At 41.0% G+C, this 17,258-nt stretch overlaps 2 protein-coding genes across 3 annotated transcripts in view; both read right to left on the bottom strand.

Annotated features, from left to right (window-relative positions):
• Positions 1-2,960: 2,960 nt before the first annotated feature.
• Positions 2,961-5,023, bottom strand: LOC109981886 (dickkopf-related protein 1-like). The gene is made up of 4 exons (XM_020630872.3): positions 4,529-5,023; positions 4,262-4,406; positions 3,952-4,086; positions 2,961-3,831 (listed from the first exon to the last, which is right to left on the bottom strand). Exons 1-4 carry the CDS (start codon positions 4,742-4,744, stop codon positions 3,566-3,568), a joined length of 762 nt encoding a protein of 253 aa, XP_020486528.1. The 5' UTR covers positions 4,745-5,023; the 3' UTR covers positions 2,961-3,565.
• A 1,985-nt stretch (positions 5,024-7,008) lies between these two features.
• The window catches only part of LOC109981882 (cGMP-dependent protein kinase 1), an 85,201-nt gene continuing 74,951 nt past the window's right edge, over positions 7,009-17,258 (bottom strand). For both annotated transcript variants that reach the window (XM_029276825.2, XM_020630864.3), the window contains exons 10-18: positions 13,026-13,122; positions 12,778-12,917; positions 11,985-12,074; positions 11,269-11,410; positions 10,619-10,782; positions 10,327-10,449; positions 10,153-10,215; positions 9,992-10,058; positions 7,009-9,884 (exon numbers count right to left, since the gene is read on the bottom strand). In XM_029276825.2, coding sequence (XP_029132658.1) covers positions 9,786-9,884; positions 9,992-10,058; positions 10,153-10,215; positions 10,327-10,449; positions 10,619-10,782; positions 11,269-11,410; positions 11,985-12,074; positions 12,778-12,917; positions 13,026-13,122 — 985 coding nt within the window. In that variant the 3' untranslated portion in view covers positions 7,009-9,785. The remainder of the gene's footprint in view (positions 9,885-9,991; positions 10,059-10,152; positions 10,216-10,326; positions 10,450-10,618; positions 10,783-11,268; positions 11,411-11,984; positions 12,075-12,777; positions 12,918-13,025; positions 13,123-17,258) is intronic.

The following is a 17,258-nucleotide window of genomic DNA, read 5'->3' as shown; positions in this document are numbered from 1 at the left end:
ACTGGTGAATAACATGAAACCCAAGAAGAGTACAATACGTCATCAGCTCTTTCTTTGAAAGCATTGTTTCCTGTTGTGTTGACATCACCTACAAGCCAGACGAACGGAGCGAACCTGCTCTACACCTGCATTCACACACTCAACGCATTGTGCTGTTGTCCTTTGTTTAATTATTATTTCCCAAGGACAGAGAGATTTCCCGTTGTTGCTCAATCAGGCAGATTGTCATCCCACAAAGATGAATAGTGAGCATTGTGCCTCTTTGCTATGAAGCGATCAGTGCCAGAAGTTTGACACCTCCCTGTGAAATGTTGTTTACATAAGAGCTTGGTTTTGATCCGAATGCTCATTCCAGAAGTATGCCATCTCTTTCATCTGACAAAATAACATGCATTGCCTCTGTGTACACAGCCTCGTTTCTTTGCCCTTTCATCTCTGATGGTTCACTCATGGGTTTGTTAACTCAGGGATGTCTGTCAAGGGTGTTTGGCAGCGGTGTTAGAATAACAATGGCAGATACGCCAGGTACTCCAGCAGAGAAAAGCTTTATTGTAAGGCCTAGATCCTGAAAGGAGATAGCAGATATCAAGGCAGCGGTATAAACAAATATATTCTGGGTTTGATTGCCCATTAAGTGTTATTGTGATACACTGTACTTGATGAAAGTCAACCCACTTAGATTAGAATCTTCTTTTGCTTTGAGTTTGAGTATTGCATCTAAGGAACAAATAAAATGCTTCTTAGAATAAGATCCATCAGAAGTGACTTGTGTGTATCCATGTATTTATGATTAATAGCATGCATCTGTGTCTTTAACATTACATTTTGCTGTAGTTACATGTTTTTAGCTTGTGGAAGCCAACAGTAGCATGAAAAAAAACAAACGCTTGCTGATTCATTCTTGTGGTATGACAACACTCAAAGTAATTGGTTTGGATGCTATTGGGTGGGTGAGTGTGCTGCTTACTCCAAACCTCTCACACCCCAAGATTTGTTTCTGTAAGGGTGTGTGTGTGAATACATGTGTGTACCTGTGTGGACATGTGTCTGTGTGGATGTATGTGTGTAATGGCTGGGAGTTGGTATGTGGGGCCATTATTGTGTGTGTGTGTGTGTGTGTGTGTGTCTGTTGTTATTGTTACTGTTTCTCTGGAGTCCACTAAATGTACCCTATCTGCACGTCTCACACACACACACACACACACACACACACACACACACTGGCCTTACTTGAGTTTGGGGCGCATGCCTGTGGCCTGTGCTAGTTTGTGGTTGTAGTAATGATGACAAGCTCTCTCTCTGTCTCTCACAAACACACACACACACACACACACACACACTCTCACAGATTCCAGGACCCCCACAAACATGACTTGGCTGCGCCTGCATGGTATATTGTACTGCTGACAATGCTCCCATTACTCTTAATGACTCTGAAGAATGGACACTAAATTGTTTAAATGGAGGGTGTCTCTTGCCTGCATACCATTGCATGTCCCGTAAACCTAATCCTTAACCTTGGTCAAATGAGCTGAACATTTAAAAATAATCTAAGAGAAGCCAAGTAAAAGAATGTATGAGCAAATTCTTGTAAGTATAATTGGCACAAAAATGTGCTATTTAAAGTGCAATACTTACGCAGGCCAATTGCCCAATAATATTACATTTCCATATATTCTACTATTGTGTTATTCTTTCTGATACGTGCAACTCGTGACCATGGTAAATACTTTCAGGTAGTTTAACATGCCATAATACCACGTATTGTGTTTTATAGACTGAAGAATCTAGTAACAGAAGCTGTAAAGTAAATGAAGGGGAACAACAAATATGATGTATTAAGTAGCATGCAGTTCAAGTTTCATGTTCCTGATAATTATCAGAGTACAAAAATTAGAACATGACGCCAGATACTTTTATACTTTTTTTTTTTTTCTTTTTTTACCATTGATCTACAGAGCAAACCTCACCTTGTTTTCAGACAAACTTCAAATTAAAGTCTGTACATGTAAACAGATGATGAGGTTATCTGGCTCGGCCACATATCAAGCGGATCTTTTACTCCTTTTGATCTGACACGAGAATCAAGCCGAAAGTACAGTAATTTCCCCACCATCTTCTAATCTAAACAGGTCTAATTACAGGCACCAAGGTGCATTTGGGTGGATTCATCGTCTATCCATTGGAGGACGTCCATTGCACAACAGCCGGGAAATGGGGTGTGCTGCTTGAGAACCTACATCCTTTTTTTCTTACATTTGTTTTGAGTTGCATCACAAAAAAAGTGCTGCGGTGCACCTCATTTCAAGAATCCTTGTGTACATTGAGTAAGATGAAGTAATTAGAGGCTTTAGTTTGGATAGCTAGCTATCTGCTCTGCTGCACATGAAGGCAGGGAAGGTATAATTATAAACTAGCCAGCAACACCAAAGGGTTAGCTGGCAAACACTCGCCAGTACACACATACTTTGTCATTACCTCTCTGCAGTTATCATTTGATATTGCAGTATCCTGTCCTGTTTTTGTTCTATTTTCCGTGTGATTAAATATCCCTGATGGACCATGCTCTGCCTTCATGGTAGGATTTGGCATGTTGAGGCTCTGGTAATGACTCATTAACCTTGTATGTTTGTCGTAAGTATGCTTTCTGTGAGTGTTGGTCTGCACATATTTCAATAATCGTGTGTAAAGAGTTTCAAAATCAAATCTTGGCCAAACAATTTAAACCATCCACTCAGCCCTCAACCACTGAGTTTTGAAGCCTAGGCTCGGAGTTAAACAGCACTGAGTGATTGTTCAAATAACTCTTGCTTTCCAGGAGTGGATGGTTGTTATTTAGCCAGAAATGTTCCCACATGCACCAGCCGATGAGTGAATATTTGGACAAAATGGATTGAAAAACTTTCCAAAAGACATTTCTTTTTGGGCAAAAAGTTAGGAGCAGAAAGAAGAAGTGAGGTTATCACATGATGTTTAATAAAAACAAATATATACAGATTTTCTATATATAACATTTTCTTATAAAACAATATTTATAACACATTTACATTGCATGCAGCACCATGTCTTTATAATACTGGTGTTGACAGAATTTAATAGCTCAATTAAGTGCCACCTCTAGGATAATATTTACAATACAGTAATTTACTGCAATAACTGAGGCTTCAAGTTTCATAAAAAGAGAAACAAAACAGCTCTGCCATTACCAACGACATGAATCGATCTTCCCATGACTTCTGAAATGGCACTGCCTAACACTTCCGACTCCTCATCTGTTGAGGGGGAATTGGATCAGTCCGTCTTGCTCTGTTGCATCCCTCTGGGCGTATCACTTTTCCAGGAATCATGTCTATCCTTCCGGGTGCTGTTTTTGTCAGCAACTTTGGCAGGAAAGAATGTCTTAGGTGTTTGGTGTCTGTGTGTGTGTGTGTCAGCATCTCGGGTGTATGCAAGGCAGAAAAAGTGTTTGTCAGTGTCTATGACTGATTTATGGGTTTTGCTGGGTGTGTGTGTGTCTCTCTCTCTCGAGTGTATATTTCTGTCTCTGTGTGTCCATGCGTTTGTGTCAGCGTCTCTGACAGGTGTGTAGGTTCCGGGCTGCAGTCCTGCTGACACTGTGGTCTCGCTCCCCTTTCTCCTGTCGGCAGGTCATGCCGTCGCCGCAGTCGCAGCGCTGGAACAGCTCCAAACCGTGGTTGCCTTTCCTGCGGTGGCGCGTGCACACCTGGCCCTCCGTCAGCACGGGCTTACAGATGCGAGACCAGAAGTGTCGGGCGCAGCACAGACCTTCAGAGCAGTCTGCAGACCTCAGACATGTCTCACCCTCCTGACCTGGAGTGGGAAGAGGAGAAGTGACTATGTTAATATATTACACAGAGCTCACTGATATCTTCTTTACTTGACCGTTACTTGACCCTGATAAAGGTCAGTGGTTTTCAACAGGACACTCACCTTTCACAGCATGAGGCTGATTGCTGTGGGCTGTAGGAGGCCTTTTGGCATGATGCTCCATTGTGTTGTTGTTTTTGTGCCAGCTTGTGATGATGGATGCATCTGTACCAGCTATGTCATTTGCCTGGCAAACACCTATAAAGGTTGAAAGATATAGTTTAGAGTCTGTATTCATTGTAGCAGCATGTTAATTCACGTGTCTTCTGAGCAACTTAAAATAAGTTGATATCAGTTATTACTAAGACAAGACGATTACTAATCCAACAAGTCAAAATATCAGTATTAGTTGAGGTCTGATGTCTCTGCTCACCATTGCTGCAGCGGTTTCCTGCACAACACATTGAGTCCCGTGCGCAACGCTTCCGGCTCTTACGGCACGGCAGACAGACGCCTCGGGCGTCATTGCAGAATTCATCACCTCCGCAGTCTTCATCATCCGTGCAAACACCGGATTGCTGTGTTCAGACGAAAACGGAAAGCACCACGTCATTTAAGCACATAGATACCACTCACAAAACTTCCACAAACGCAACTGTTGCCGTGGCGCACACGGGTTACTTTTACGCACGGTCTTTACCTGCAAGGTGTCCACGGGGGGTTTGTGTGCCAAGCTGCTGGACGGAGAGGTGCGCGGACTCGGACTGACAGTGTCGGCTCCTTTACTTCCCGCAGCTCCGGGCAAGTTTTTGATGGCGTTGGAGTTCAGCACGACTGTCCCCGCGTAAACGTCCCCAAGGTATCCAAACAGCGTGAGATACACAGCCAAGAAGCGATGCGCGGATGGAATCTGCATGATTTTCTCCTTATAATTATGCTGTGCTGCGAAGAGAAGCGGGGAAAAGAATCCTGGATGACAAAATGATTGAGTAGCAAAGTCCAAAGCGGCCTTGAATCCTTGAATCCAAAAGTTTCCGGAGAGTTTAAGCACGATGCTTTCGAAGACTCCTGCCTCTGAGTCCTGGGATGATCTCTTTATACATGTGGACCTGTTTGTCTTCCCGCCCCTCGCTGTGCACAACAAAGGCGGAGGGGTGGAATTTCAAAGAGAGCCCCACTGTACGGAAATGGCCATCTATTCTCCGTGCACAGAGAAAAAGACTGCATTTCACAATGTTTGTGTAATGATAAAGTCCTGCAAGGTCTGTCTGAATGCCCATCACCCAGTGACGTATCCTAGAAGTAAAGTATATCCACGGCCAATGACTGTCTCATTCTTGTCACATTCTTGAAATCACTTTGATGATGACAGAGATTGACTACTTCATTTGTTTTGCTTTAATGCATTATATTTTGCTTATTTTATCAGCCTGCTTACGAAATGTCTTTTTTTAATACAAAGACTGGAGTGATACAAATGTAATAGTTTCACCACATCGATAAAATCCTTTATGTTTTGCTTTTAATGATGTTGTTTTCCATTTAATAACATAATTCTCTCACTTGTTAAACAGTCTTTTCTCTATATTTTGTTCTAATCACTTATTTAAATGATGGTAATTATACTTCGCTTTCAGAAAAAATAATGCTTTTAGTGTTTCATTAATTGATTTGACACATAATTAAAGTTATTAATCCAAGAGAAGAGATGTGTATGCAACAAAATGCTGTTCAACATTAATCTAGGCTTTTATCTTCATGATTCCCACTCGTATGTGTAAATTCGGCTAAATGAACTAGAACGTATTTGATACAGAGCATTGCGGCACATTTTATCTGTTAAATCGCTTCACTTTATAACTGTGACAAACCCCTCGCCAGTGTTCTTCACAGTGTGAGACTTCAGTGTGTGTCTTTCTTTAAAAGCTCCGTTAGCCTCCTTTACAAAAAGCTGTTTGGTTATTCCACCCTTCTTTGACATTCAAGTAGCCTAACTGCCCTTTGGCTGTGTGAAGACAGTGATTGAAGTCACTTGCGTCGATTAACTACTTCATTTGATCCTTCTGATTGCAAAGGGGGCAATTATCCTCCAAAGTGTGCTTGATTACACCAGAGGCGGACATCAATGTGTAGGATATGCAGACCATTAAGGGGTGTGAAAAGTTTACCGAATTAATGGACTTCCGCGGTGAGGCCTTTCAGGGTTGACTGGCACTTTGAGATTAAAGGCAGCTCTGATCTGTCCTGCTCCTCTCCGACCCTTTGGGCTCAACCCACTGCAAGAAATGCCCAACCTGAGACCAAAAAAAAAGAATATCCTAAACTATTCAAATAAAGTCCCTAAAAGTTTGACAGCAGCCTGGCAAGGTGGTGTAACCAAAATGGTTAAAGTTCTTAAATGAAGTCTTTTTTTTTTATCAGATATGGTGCAGTCAAGTTGTTCGGTCTTTTAGCTACTGAATTTTTTTTTAAAAAGAAAGAAGATAAAACTGCATGTCGTCTGGAATATTTTTTTGTGGGTGTGGGGTGGGGGGGGACTTACAGGTGCTTTTGTGTGTATTTTTACTCTGAAAATATTTTGGTACTTGGACGTCATCTGCTGGTCACGTTGCTTGTGTTTGGAGTGATAGGTTGTGTGTGTGTGTGTGTGTGTGTGTGTGTGTGTGTGTGTGTGTGCGCGTCCACGAGTGTCTTCTGTTTGTGTGTGCGAGAGACAGAGATGCGCCATAGACACCTGACAAACACACTGTAGCACATGGCGCGTTTGAATTGCTGTATATCTTTTGAAGTGGAGCTTTTATCTCCACTTTACTAAATGTCAGTGCTGGTAAGGTGAGCTCCTTTGATGCACTTTGATCCCCTTTGATCTCACCGAGTTGTCACCCTGTTGTTATGGCTGAAGCCGTTCCCCTGTCCCCCCAAACAGATTTGTTGTTCGAATAACACTGAGACCAGAGAAGCTGAATCATCTGCACTTACCTGTAAGTGGATGACACGAACACCAGGACTGATTATTAGATCTCAGGCAAACCTGAACATATCGGTTCACTACAGCTGCTTGTGAAGAGAGGGCTGTCTTACCTGCAGCTCCCTCTTGTGGCAGAAATGAGTAATGACAACTCTGTTATGCTTTTAAATCAATCATAGTGTTGTTGCAATTGACAAAGAGACAAACACCACTCAAAAGTATTGTTTTTACTTTATAATTTTTAAAAATCTTACACGTGGCACTCTGCAAAATCAATTTACAGCAGAAAAAACAACATAACACAAGGCAGATATCAGGTAACATTGCAGAAGGCGCTCAATATAAGACTTAAAACCAGTGGTTTGTTAAGTGATGGCATATATAAGGCTTTGTGATCAACATAACCTGCTTGTAATACAGTCAAACACTTATGGTATGCCTACGAAAAGATTTTTCTCTTTTTTTTCATAGTTAATGATTTATGGATATAAATGTAAGCATATCAGTCTGTGTGGGTGAATTATGCATTATTAAAACAATGAAATGATGATGCAATATGATCAATGACATTGTGCCGCCAAAGATTGTCAACAGGAGAAAATAAGGATATTCGTTTTTATGAAGACTGCAAATCATTCCTGCCATCTTTAAAAGCTCAGATTTCACGAGTGGACACATGGCAGCCGTCTGAGCTTTGATGTATTGTTCACTTCATATCTGGCCAGTTGTGGTTGACTTCATGTTAGATGTCCATATCAGGTATATAGAGAAAGAGAATAGCATGTCATTGCAGCCATGTCGGGTTTGATAAAATATTTGTGTCATTTTTTTACTGTGAGATAAATCAAAGGTGGAAGCAGGACTTTCATTTCATACACATTTGTCAGCCATCAAATGACGTAAAAAATCTCTTTCCACGGTGTTTGATGTATTTATTCGATATGACAAAAGGATGAGAAGCAGCCGCCTAGTAGGACGCGTCAGTTTTTGAGGTGTATATGTGTTCATGCAGCATCAAAGAGGACATGTGATGTGAATTTTTGTATGCCATTGATTTAAGGCACTTACATTACTTCTGATTTTATGCTCGGACTTTGGGATGAGAGATGGGACGATCTGGATGAGGTCATTGAGCTAGTGGTCAACCTTGTACGTTTCGCAAAACATCTATAAGCTTTTTTCTCTCTACTCTTTCATTTCACTTTCTTTTCTGAATTTCCATACGGTGATTCGAAGTAAAGATATGATAATATGTGGTAAATTTTGCCTCCAAAGAAGAAAGTGAGTTTTTATGGATGAACTTAAAGGTGCACTTTGGAGTTGAGAAATGTGAAAGTTGAAGTACTGTACAAATTCTGTGGTATATGTTCACAACTCTATATCCAAACTGTCCTCAGAGGAAAATTTGGTCTCTAGAAAACTGTTTGAAGTTTAAAAGCTAAACGAGAACTTATGGTGGGGGGTCCGTAACAGTGAACCCGTAACTCTCCTGGTAGCTTTTTAGCTCCAAACTGTGTTCATCGACCCATTTTTTCCTTTGAATGAAGTTTTTTCTATTTAGTTCAGAAAATATAGCATAGAATTGTTTCACTTCTCCAACTTTCAAATTTCCCCACCGAATCTACATAGCGCACCTTTAACATAGTTTAACCTTTTTTAAAAAATCAAAAAAAAATCTTGAGAACACCACTGAGCACAATGCAACATGGTGCCAAGTGAAAGCAAACAAAATTTTCACTCAAATCGACACAAGTCTCCAAATTGTTCTAAAGAAGAAAGTCAAGTACATTACAAAGAAATCGAGCACACAAAAAAAAATCACTATACGAAAACAATAACCAGTACTGTCATCCTGCCATCACTCGTCATAATTTATCAATAACAGCACCAAAGACGTAGAAACCATGTTCACAGTTATGTCAGAAGAAAACAGGGGACGAGGCATTTGGGTGATTTACAAAAACAAGGAAGTATGCAGGTAGAGAAGCAATCATGTGTGATTAAGAGCATTTTGAAGAACAAAAAAAAAAAGACGGTTAAAAGAGCTAGAACTGCTGATTTTCTCAGTTAATGGTCTTAAGTGCATAATGACACATTGCTTCATGGAAATAGTAGCTGACATTTCATGTGTGTCGGTGTGTGATTCATTAAATCTCAGGGCAGGGCACTTAAAAAGAGTCACGTCTCTCTCCTCACTGAATGCACAGTGTTTGTGCTTTTCAAGTTAGTTATACTAAGTGTTTGATGTGAGAGGATTGTTTCTTGTAAATCCAAAAAGATGGAGTATACTGTACATGCTGTTTGCAGAACGGATGCTAAATGAGGAGAAAATCTGTGACATTCAGGTTAGTCTTGAGCACTTGATACCAGTTTAACTTGCAAACTGTGATGTGTAAATCTCTGAGGGACTGTCAGAGACCGCAGCAAAGCAGCTGCATGTCAAAAAAAACAATAGAGAGCAACTGCAGTAACATCTTAAAATCCTCCCACAATCCCGAAATAGTTCACCCGAAATATTGCCGAAACAAAGACAGAAAAAATCAACAATCGACCTCCTCTCTTTTTTTGAAGCAGTCCGTCTTGTTTGATTAAAACAAAAAGATAGACTATCGAACGTTCATCCAACCACTAAATCCCTGTTACATGGAAATCTGGCTCCATAATCAGCGTCTGTTGTATTGTGTATGTGTGAGTATCCCTGCACTTTCTTTCCTTTGCCTTTTAGAGCTGAGAAAACACTGAAGAAGTGCTACAGCAGTCCCGTTTTTTTTAAATGCTTGATCCAGAGCCACAGTGAAATAAAGGCATATCGGTGACCCAGAGGGGTTTGCCATCCATCCGTTTAACTTCTTTTCCATATGCTCTCTTTTGTATTTAAGCAGTTTTTTTTTTTTTTTTTTGTTACAACACTGCCTTGTCCACACGCTGGCCTCCAAGCCAACAGAAGAAGATTTTCTCTTTTGGTTTAAGGTGAGAGAGGAGGACGACTTCAAAAGTCAACGTCCCAGCCGGAGTTGTCGTCTGGAGGCGGGTCCTCGTTGTCCTCTGGGAAGTTGTCGAAGTTACTCGTGTCGACCGCTGATGTGACCTGGGAAGGAAGACAGGGGGAGTGATTCAAAGGAGGCAAACAAAAAGTGAGTTTTTTTGGTGTGAAATTCACCACAAGAGAGAAAGCAATCAGCAGTGTGTACTTACATTAGGAATAATAGGCGGCGCCAGTGTTCCCTTCTTCAAGCCCTCCCAGTTAAAGCCCTCAAACCATCTAAAGAGAAAAAGAAACAGGCTTTGCTCCACACTTTGACCACGGAGACAAATGTATAAATAAGAGGATTATATGTATTTATAGACATGCTTACTTGTGCTTTTGGATGTCTTTGACACCATTTTTCAAGTTTCCCAGTCGTTCAGACGGATTATCCCTGCAGCAGAAAAAAACACAAACCAATAAAAAAAAAGAAACCCTGATTCAGAAAACAGACCACTTCAAAGTATGACACTTAAGTTTAAATGGCTTCAACAGCAACACTCACCTGCATAGCTTTTTGATTAGGTTGGCAGCATTTTTGGTAATTTTCTTTGGAAATTCGATCATGTCGATGCCTCTCAAGATGATGTTGTAGGTTTTCATAGGATCCGGGCCAGAGAAAGGAGGGCTATGATAGAACAGAGGCAAAGATATGAATCTTGAGTGACAAATGCACATGTATAGATCAATTTCATCGAGTCACATTAAACGGTGTTGTCAGAGTTTCTGAATGGTTTTTCATTGGTTGAAGCGGTATATTGTATTATTTTGATCGACATGCCCAGGCTTGTGTGTACCTGCCAGTTAAGAGTTCGAACATGAGGATTCCTAGCGACCAGTAGTCGGCTGAGATGTCGTGGCCTTTGTTTAAAATGATCTCCGGTGCTACATACTCCGGCGTCCCACAGAATGTCCACGTCTTCTTCCCAAAGCCGATCTTCTTTGCAAAGCCAAAGTCAACCTGATGGAAAAGAAAGATTCTTCTGGTTAGACTGACAGAGCTGAGGAATCATTTAGATTAAATCCTATTTATTTTGTCCTGATTTTTATCAGACATTAGTTATAAAGATAGTGAAGTTGGAAACTGTGTCATCATTTCAGTTTCAGAGTTATTCACTTGATGCGTATTCATGATGGATAGAAGGAGGGAGCAGCTGGTTGCTGATCTGCCAAAAGCTACAAACTGGTTTCTCCATGAGGAGTGAGGGGAATGGCACTACCCCAAGAAACACAGAACACGACTTAACCTCAATTACGCCTTTCTTTATTCTATATTTATGCTTTCGTTTACAGCCAGCATGAGGCAAGTGTTCAAATTTCATTCGATTCATCATCTCGGCATCATAGAAAGGACAGAGAGTTTTTCTCATTAGCAAGAGTTTCTGACCTTCAGCAAAGACACTGAAGAAGAGTTTTTTTTCATGTTGTAATACTAATGATCTCTCACCAGTTTGGCATATCCCCTGTGGTCCAATATAAGGTTCTCTGGTTTGAGGTCTCTGTAGATGATTCCTTTGGAATGCAGGTAGGCAAAGGCCTCCACCACACATGCGGTGTAAAACCTGGTGGTTGAGTCCTCGAATGAACCCCTGGAAACACACCAAGACAACACAGCTGAAACAAACAATCATCTCTTGTTCCAACCACTGACTTCTCGATGCTCCTCTCTCTGCATATTCCCATAGTAGATTCTTCATGAACAATATGTTATAAAAAACACTCTCCATAAAATTAGCCCTGAATTTCAACACCTTGATTTAAGATCAGATTTACTTTTATCGTCCCCTTGAGGGAAATTATCCTTGCACTCTGAAACATACAAGTACTACAGAATATAGAGCAATTGACCATATTTGGAGCACACTTGCTATAAATATATCTATAAAGTTAGAACTGTGCTGTTGCAGAGTTCACTCCTGATATATTAACTCTATGAAATAAATGTCAGAGAGCAAAATGTGAAAGCTTAATGTGACCAACAGACATAAACTGTAAAACTTGAATGGAGAACCATTGATAATCTACAAACCTACAAAGTTTATCTCAAATATGTTTCTATAGCTGTGACACTTTCTCTTTCCATGTTGTAGTTCAACTAGGAATATGACACAGTGACTGTGATACATCTCAATTGAATCTGAAAAATAGTGAAATTGAGCTGACCGGTCTCGCAGAATGGTCCACAGCTCTCCTCCTAAACACGCTTCCATCAACATGTAGAGGTACTTGCTGTCCTTGAATGTTCTGTAGAGTCTGAAAACACAAAAGAAATGTTCCATGGACATCTATTGGGAGAAGTGCTCTTAATTAATATGCAAAGCTAAATTAATATTTCAATGAACATTCTTACAGTGAAATTAAAAAACATCAACACAACACAAAACAAAACGTGTTAGGGTCACATGGGTATCACAGAATCATCTCAGGGAGACAGAAAATCTCATATGATCACATTCTGTGTTCACTTTCTGTACTTTGATAATTGTGTCTGATATACTTGACTTGCACATGAGGGGAAACTTCACAAACAAGACAGATAACTCTTCAAACTCCACAGAGACAGCTGTGGTATAGAGACCAGTAGTGTAGTGGTGCCTAAAGAAGTGGGTAACTCTTTTTTTATGTGGCCAGTCCGGCAGAGGATAATCTGCCTCTGTTATGAACAGTGACACGTAACACTCCTTTTGAATATTTAGTTAATCCGTATGAGCCAATTAGAGACAGAGTAGGGAGAGTCATTCGTTCATCATCCTAGGAAAATAATTGCAGCATACCACGGATATTGTCAATCAATCATTGGTGTGAATCAGAGGGGATTTATACTCCATTTACCAGCATATACCCTACACTACACCGCTGATATAGACCCTGTGTTCTCTGAGGTGATTAATTATTGCTTCTTGAGAAATGTGTTGCTTTTATATCAGTGTTTAATAACGCTGTTCTTGATGTGTACCTAACGATGAAGTCAGAGTGCGCCTCCTGCATGATGAGTTTCTCTGAGCGAATGTGCTCCTGCTGTCTCGTGTCGACAATGTGCCGCTTCTTCAGGATCTTCATGGCGAAGGTTTTGTTCTCGTCACTTTTGAGCTGAACCTGCAGCGAGAAGGAATGAAAGACGATCAGCCCACATATTAAGATACAGAAACAGCCAGACTGCTTCATATTTCACATTCACATGCTTCACATTTAAAAGAAACGCACCAGCTCTACACGGCCAAAGCCGCCGACCCCCAGCGTGTCAATGATGTTGAAGTCAGCTAGGTTTAGATTGAAGAAAAAGGCGTTCTCCGCTTCATACCTGTAGTTCCGAGGAAAGAAAGGGGAAACGACACAGAAAGAGAAACAAGGATTAGAGGATGAAAGAAGAGATAATCCACTTTAAACAACCTGAGACAAATCATACGCCTCTCCTTTTAGCTCATCTGTTTGTAAATCTTAGTGGAGTCACCACGTATTAAGCTATGGAGGATGTTATTGAGGATGTGGAAGTTAGTGTGTGTGTGTAGGAACCTGTGAACAGGATGTGTTTGTGTTTAGTCCCACCTCAAACCTTCCTGACCTTCCTTTCAACACGGGCTATCTGTGCCCAGAAAGAACAAAGGTGGGACATTGGTCACACGAGCTGCTCGCTACTTAGCTGTCTCTCCAAAGACATGCCTTGGCTCTGCCTTCAACCCCCCCCCCCCCCACCAAAAAAAATGCCACAGCAGACGTTCACAACAGAGGACATTGTTTCCACGTGTCCATTCCTTATCGCCAAATGTTCCGTTTGTGTCTTCTGTGATTATTGTTTGATCCAGACAATGTCACATCAGCTCAGTGTCTAGATCAGTGAGGACAGATCTAAACCTGGGTACTCTTGGGAGGGGATCATCCAGACTGGACCACATTGCCAATACAGACGCTTATCTATAATGCAGTTATCAAAAATATTTCCCCACAGCCAAGTCTTGTTTAGATATAACAGAAGACTTCCTTCGTTAAGATGTCAGGATTAAGATTATGTAAACATAGAAGTTAAACAATGACTCATTTTACGAGTGCTTTGAATTGAAGAAAAAAAAAAAAGAAGAGGGAATTGGGACTCTTGCATTTGCCTGACTTCATTAAAAGCTCATGTGGTTATTTGAGACGTGGAAAGAGAATTTACTCCGGCAGATCCACAAGATAAAAAATGGGTTCCACTTTAAGAGAGAAGGATACAACTATTTTCCTAAGCTGCGTACCAGCAGGCCCAGTGTTGTCAGGTTACTGAGCTCCATGTTTCACAGAAACACATCAGGTTACCAGGACAGTCACTGTTTATTTGTGGTTGTATAGAGGCACCGCTACAAGCACATAGGATTCACAGGTGATCCTTTTATCTTCTTTCTCCCCTCCCATAATCTGGAAACCAGCCCAGAATACACTCCAAATCCCAAAATGCTCTCTGCTGAAGACAAGGACAGGAGGAAAGTAACCAGGTGTACATGTCTAACTGCATGTTGGATAGGATTATCATTAATGTCAGGGTGACTGACAAGTGTGCATTGGTAGATTTATGGGCACGCAAATGGAGATGGAAAATAAACACAAGAGCTAAGAGGTGTGGACATGTGGTGTTTGAGTTGCATTAATGACATGGGTCTCAAACTCTTACAAGATAGAAATGGTTAAGTAGTGGTTGTCCAACAGTACAGTGTGGCTTTGAAGAAAAGTTTTTAAGTAGTAGTCTTATCCGGCCAGCAGATGGCAGTGTCGCTCTATTAGAAGTATCAAGGTGAGGAGCCAACATGTGAACAAAGCCTCATATTGTAGCAGATAATAAATTGAATCTTTTGTGTCATGTAGCAAATGAAAGAATGAACACATTCATCCAAAGTTAAAAGACTCCTCTCTAAAGGAAAAGAATCAAACAACCTTGAATCCAACCGTTATCAGTTCACTTCAAACAAACTGTAATCAAGGTTTCATGCAGGAAAAAAATACATCCAGTCTCACTTCATCTCAACCAAGGACACACAGGAAAGCTGAATGATAGATACAGTAGTTAAGATATCAACTAGAGCAGCAACAACAATTCTCACACAGATGATGTGTCCACAGATAGGCTGAGAACATACTTCTCATTGTCCATACTGATTCATTCTTCAGATGGGCCGAGAAAGACTCCTGTCTGTGTCAGTGTCTGAGGCAAACAATGGAATATGATACCGGCCAGCAGACCCAGTGGGACCGCAACCACAGATTCACCTAAATGTATGTCTAAACCATGACTTTGAACGAGACTTACACAGAGCTTAGCTGCATCCAACCCTTAAGTATATCCATGGTTAGTAGTAAATGTATTTTAAGGGTTTTAATGACATGTTGCTCATAGCTGTTACATGGCAGATCCATTCCTACCACTGAAATACAAAGTGCAGGTCAAGTAGCACCCCAGTGGGTGATAATCTGTATCAGTGAACGGATGAGATCATTAAAAAAATGATGCAATCCCCAAGTGTGTGTGTGTGTGTGCGTGCGTGCGTGCGTGCGTGTGTGTGAAAATGAGGGAGTGTGCATGTGTGTCTGTCCCTTTGCTCTGGTTCTTCTTGGTCTAGACTCAAGGGAGAGGGAGGAGAGGACAACGTCTCTGACCTTAAAGATGACTCTAATTAAATGGCTCTTTTTATTTACCGGTAACCCCTGCTTATTGAACTCCTCCACCTGATCAACATTGGTGGGACGTGCTCACGCACACTGGGTCCTATTTTGCTCATCCATCTTCAGTTATATAAAATAACATTTCAAGAAAGTTTCAGGACTGCCTGGGCAGAAGATTTTCCCTATCGTAAAAGCGTGGGGGGGGTGTTCTAGGGAGGTAAGACGTTATGTAAAAAGGTTTGTAACATACGTTATATGGCAAATGAAGCAAAAGAGTCCAACGCTACAGTTATTTTGCCTTTGAAGCATTTAACCTTTCTACTTTACATGATAGTTTCAAAGTCACACCGCACAATAATTTTCGGCGCTCTGTGGAAATAGGAGAGAATGGCACCTCTCCTATTTCCACAGAGCGCCCTGGGCACCTGCTTTAAGCAATATATATGTAACATTGCCAGCACGGTTCTCTCAAGGTTTTATGGTATTAGTTCTCGCACTGTCCTTTTGCCTCCGCTAACTGCTCCGTCTTCATCCTTGTGCGTATCGGCTCCAGACCATTTCAACAGAGGTGGATGAAGTGTTAAGTCGCCAACAGCCCCGGACCGTATTTAACCCCTGGTTATGTTCATAATAGTAATGTGAAAGTAATATTTTAAATTCTTTAAGAGATCATTTATTTTAAAGTCATACAGAGTTGCTAACTTTCCAGTGATGAGGAAATCAATTCCACCTGACATCTCCTATATATACAGTTATTGTCCCACAGTTCCGAACCAGCTGAGTGCAACATGCCCTCCGTTTGTCTTTGAGTAAACGGAGATTGAGTAAAGAGAGAGAGAAATTACACCTATTACACCTATACCTACACAGATCTAAAAGCGTTAAATAGCACCACTGTAGCTTCCTGTGGCAATGAGCGGTGGGCTCTATGAATTGGAAGATATTTGCAACATTAGACTTATTTGCCGAGTAAGGGGTGATTTTGCACCAACTTTTAAATATACCCTCATTTACATAGATGCTAATGGAGCAGGATGTTGTCTGCTTGGCAGTGGAGTTTGCATGTTTTTCACCTTTTGCCCTTGCTTTGTGGATTGCACACTTTTTCCTCTCTTATTTGAGCAGGTTTAGCAGCCTCAGGTCCCATCTGTTTTATGACAGTGCAGTTGCACTCAGAGACCTTCAGTGGGCACCAAATCGCACCAAACCAAATTCCTCCATAATATTGCTTTTAATCAATGTTCTGTGGATGTATTCACTGTACGAACAAAAGAGTGAAGAAATAACATGACAATGGCTTCATTGCCATGTTTAAAAAGACTCCTGCAGCTGTGGTAAGATGTAAAATAAGCTTGTGTTAATTCTACATTGTGGGTGAATTTTCTGTTTCATTCTTCTACATTTCACTTCTTCAAATACTTGAATCTATGTTCAATGCATCCAGAAATACAGGTGAAGCTTTACAGCTGTAACGGTTGCTTTCACTGCACTTTGTATAGTTTGAGGCTCAAAGGCAGTGTGCGCACGCAGCACAGAGCACAGAGCACAGAGCAGGGAGGTTACTGAAGAAAGGACCTGTCAGCCTCGCAGACAGCAACTGTAGTACTGTTGAAGTATAGTTACAGTAATGATGCCCCCCACCCCCCCTCACACAGCACACACAGCACACTACTGTGACACTACCTTAACCAGGTTATAAAAAAACGCATAAAGGTGAGTAGAGAGAAGGTTTTCTATTTTATAACTAGTGGCCATGCTAATACTGCTCATTTGCATGACACTAATCTTTAAAAAGAGACCCTGAAGACG

Source organism: Labrus bergylta, chromosome 10, assembly GCF_963930695.1.
Source record: "Labrus bergylta chromosome 10, fLabBer1.1, whole genome shotgun sequence".
Taxonomy (NCBI): Eukaryota; Metazoa; Chordata; class Actinopteri; order Labriformes; family Labridae; genus Labrus; species Labrus bergylta.
The sequence above is the reverse complement of the archived record's forward strand: the minus strand, read 5'-3'. Positions and strand labels throughout refer to the sequence as shown.

What these genes read in the sequence shown, in the direction of transcription:
- LOC109981886 (XM_020630872.3), bottom strand. Translation starts at nt 4,744, where the DNA reads ATGCAGATTCCATCCGCGCATCGCTTCTTGGCTGTGTATCTCACGCTG. An exon ending in CCCCCGTGGACACCTTGCAG is followed by an intron (nt 4,407 to 4,528) that starts GTAAAGACCGTG and finishes GTCTGAACACAG; the next exon opens with CAATCCGGTGTTTGCACGGA. An exon ending in AGGAAACCGCTGCAGCAATG is followed by an intron (nt 4,087 to 4,261) that starts GTGAGCAGAGAC and finishes CAACCTTTATAG; the next exon opens with GTGTTTGCCAGGCAAATGAC.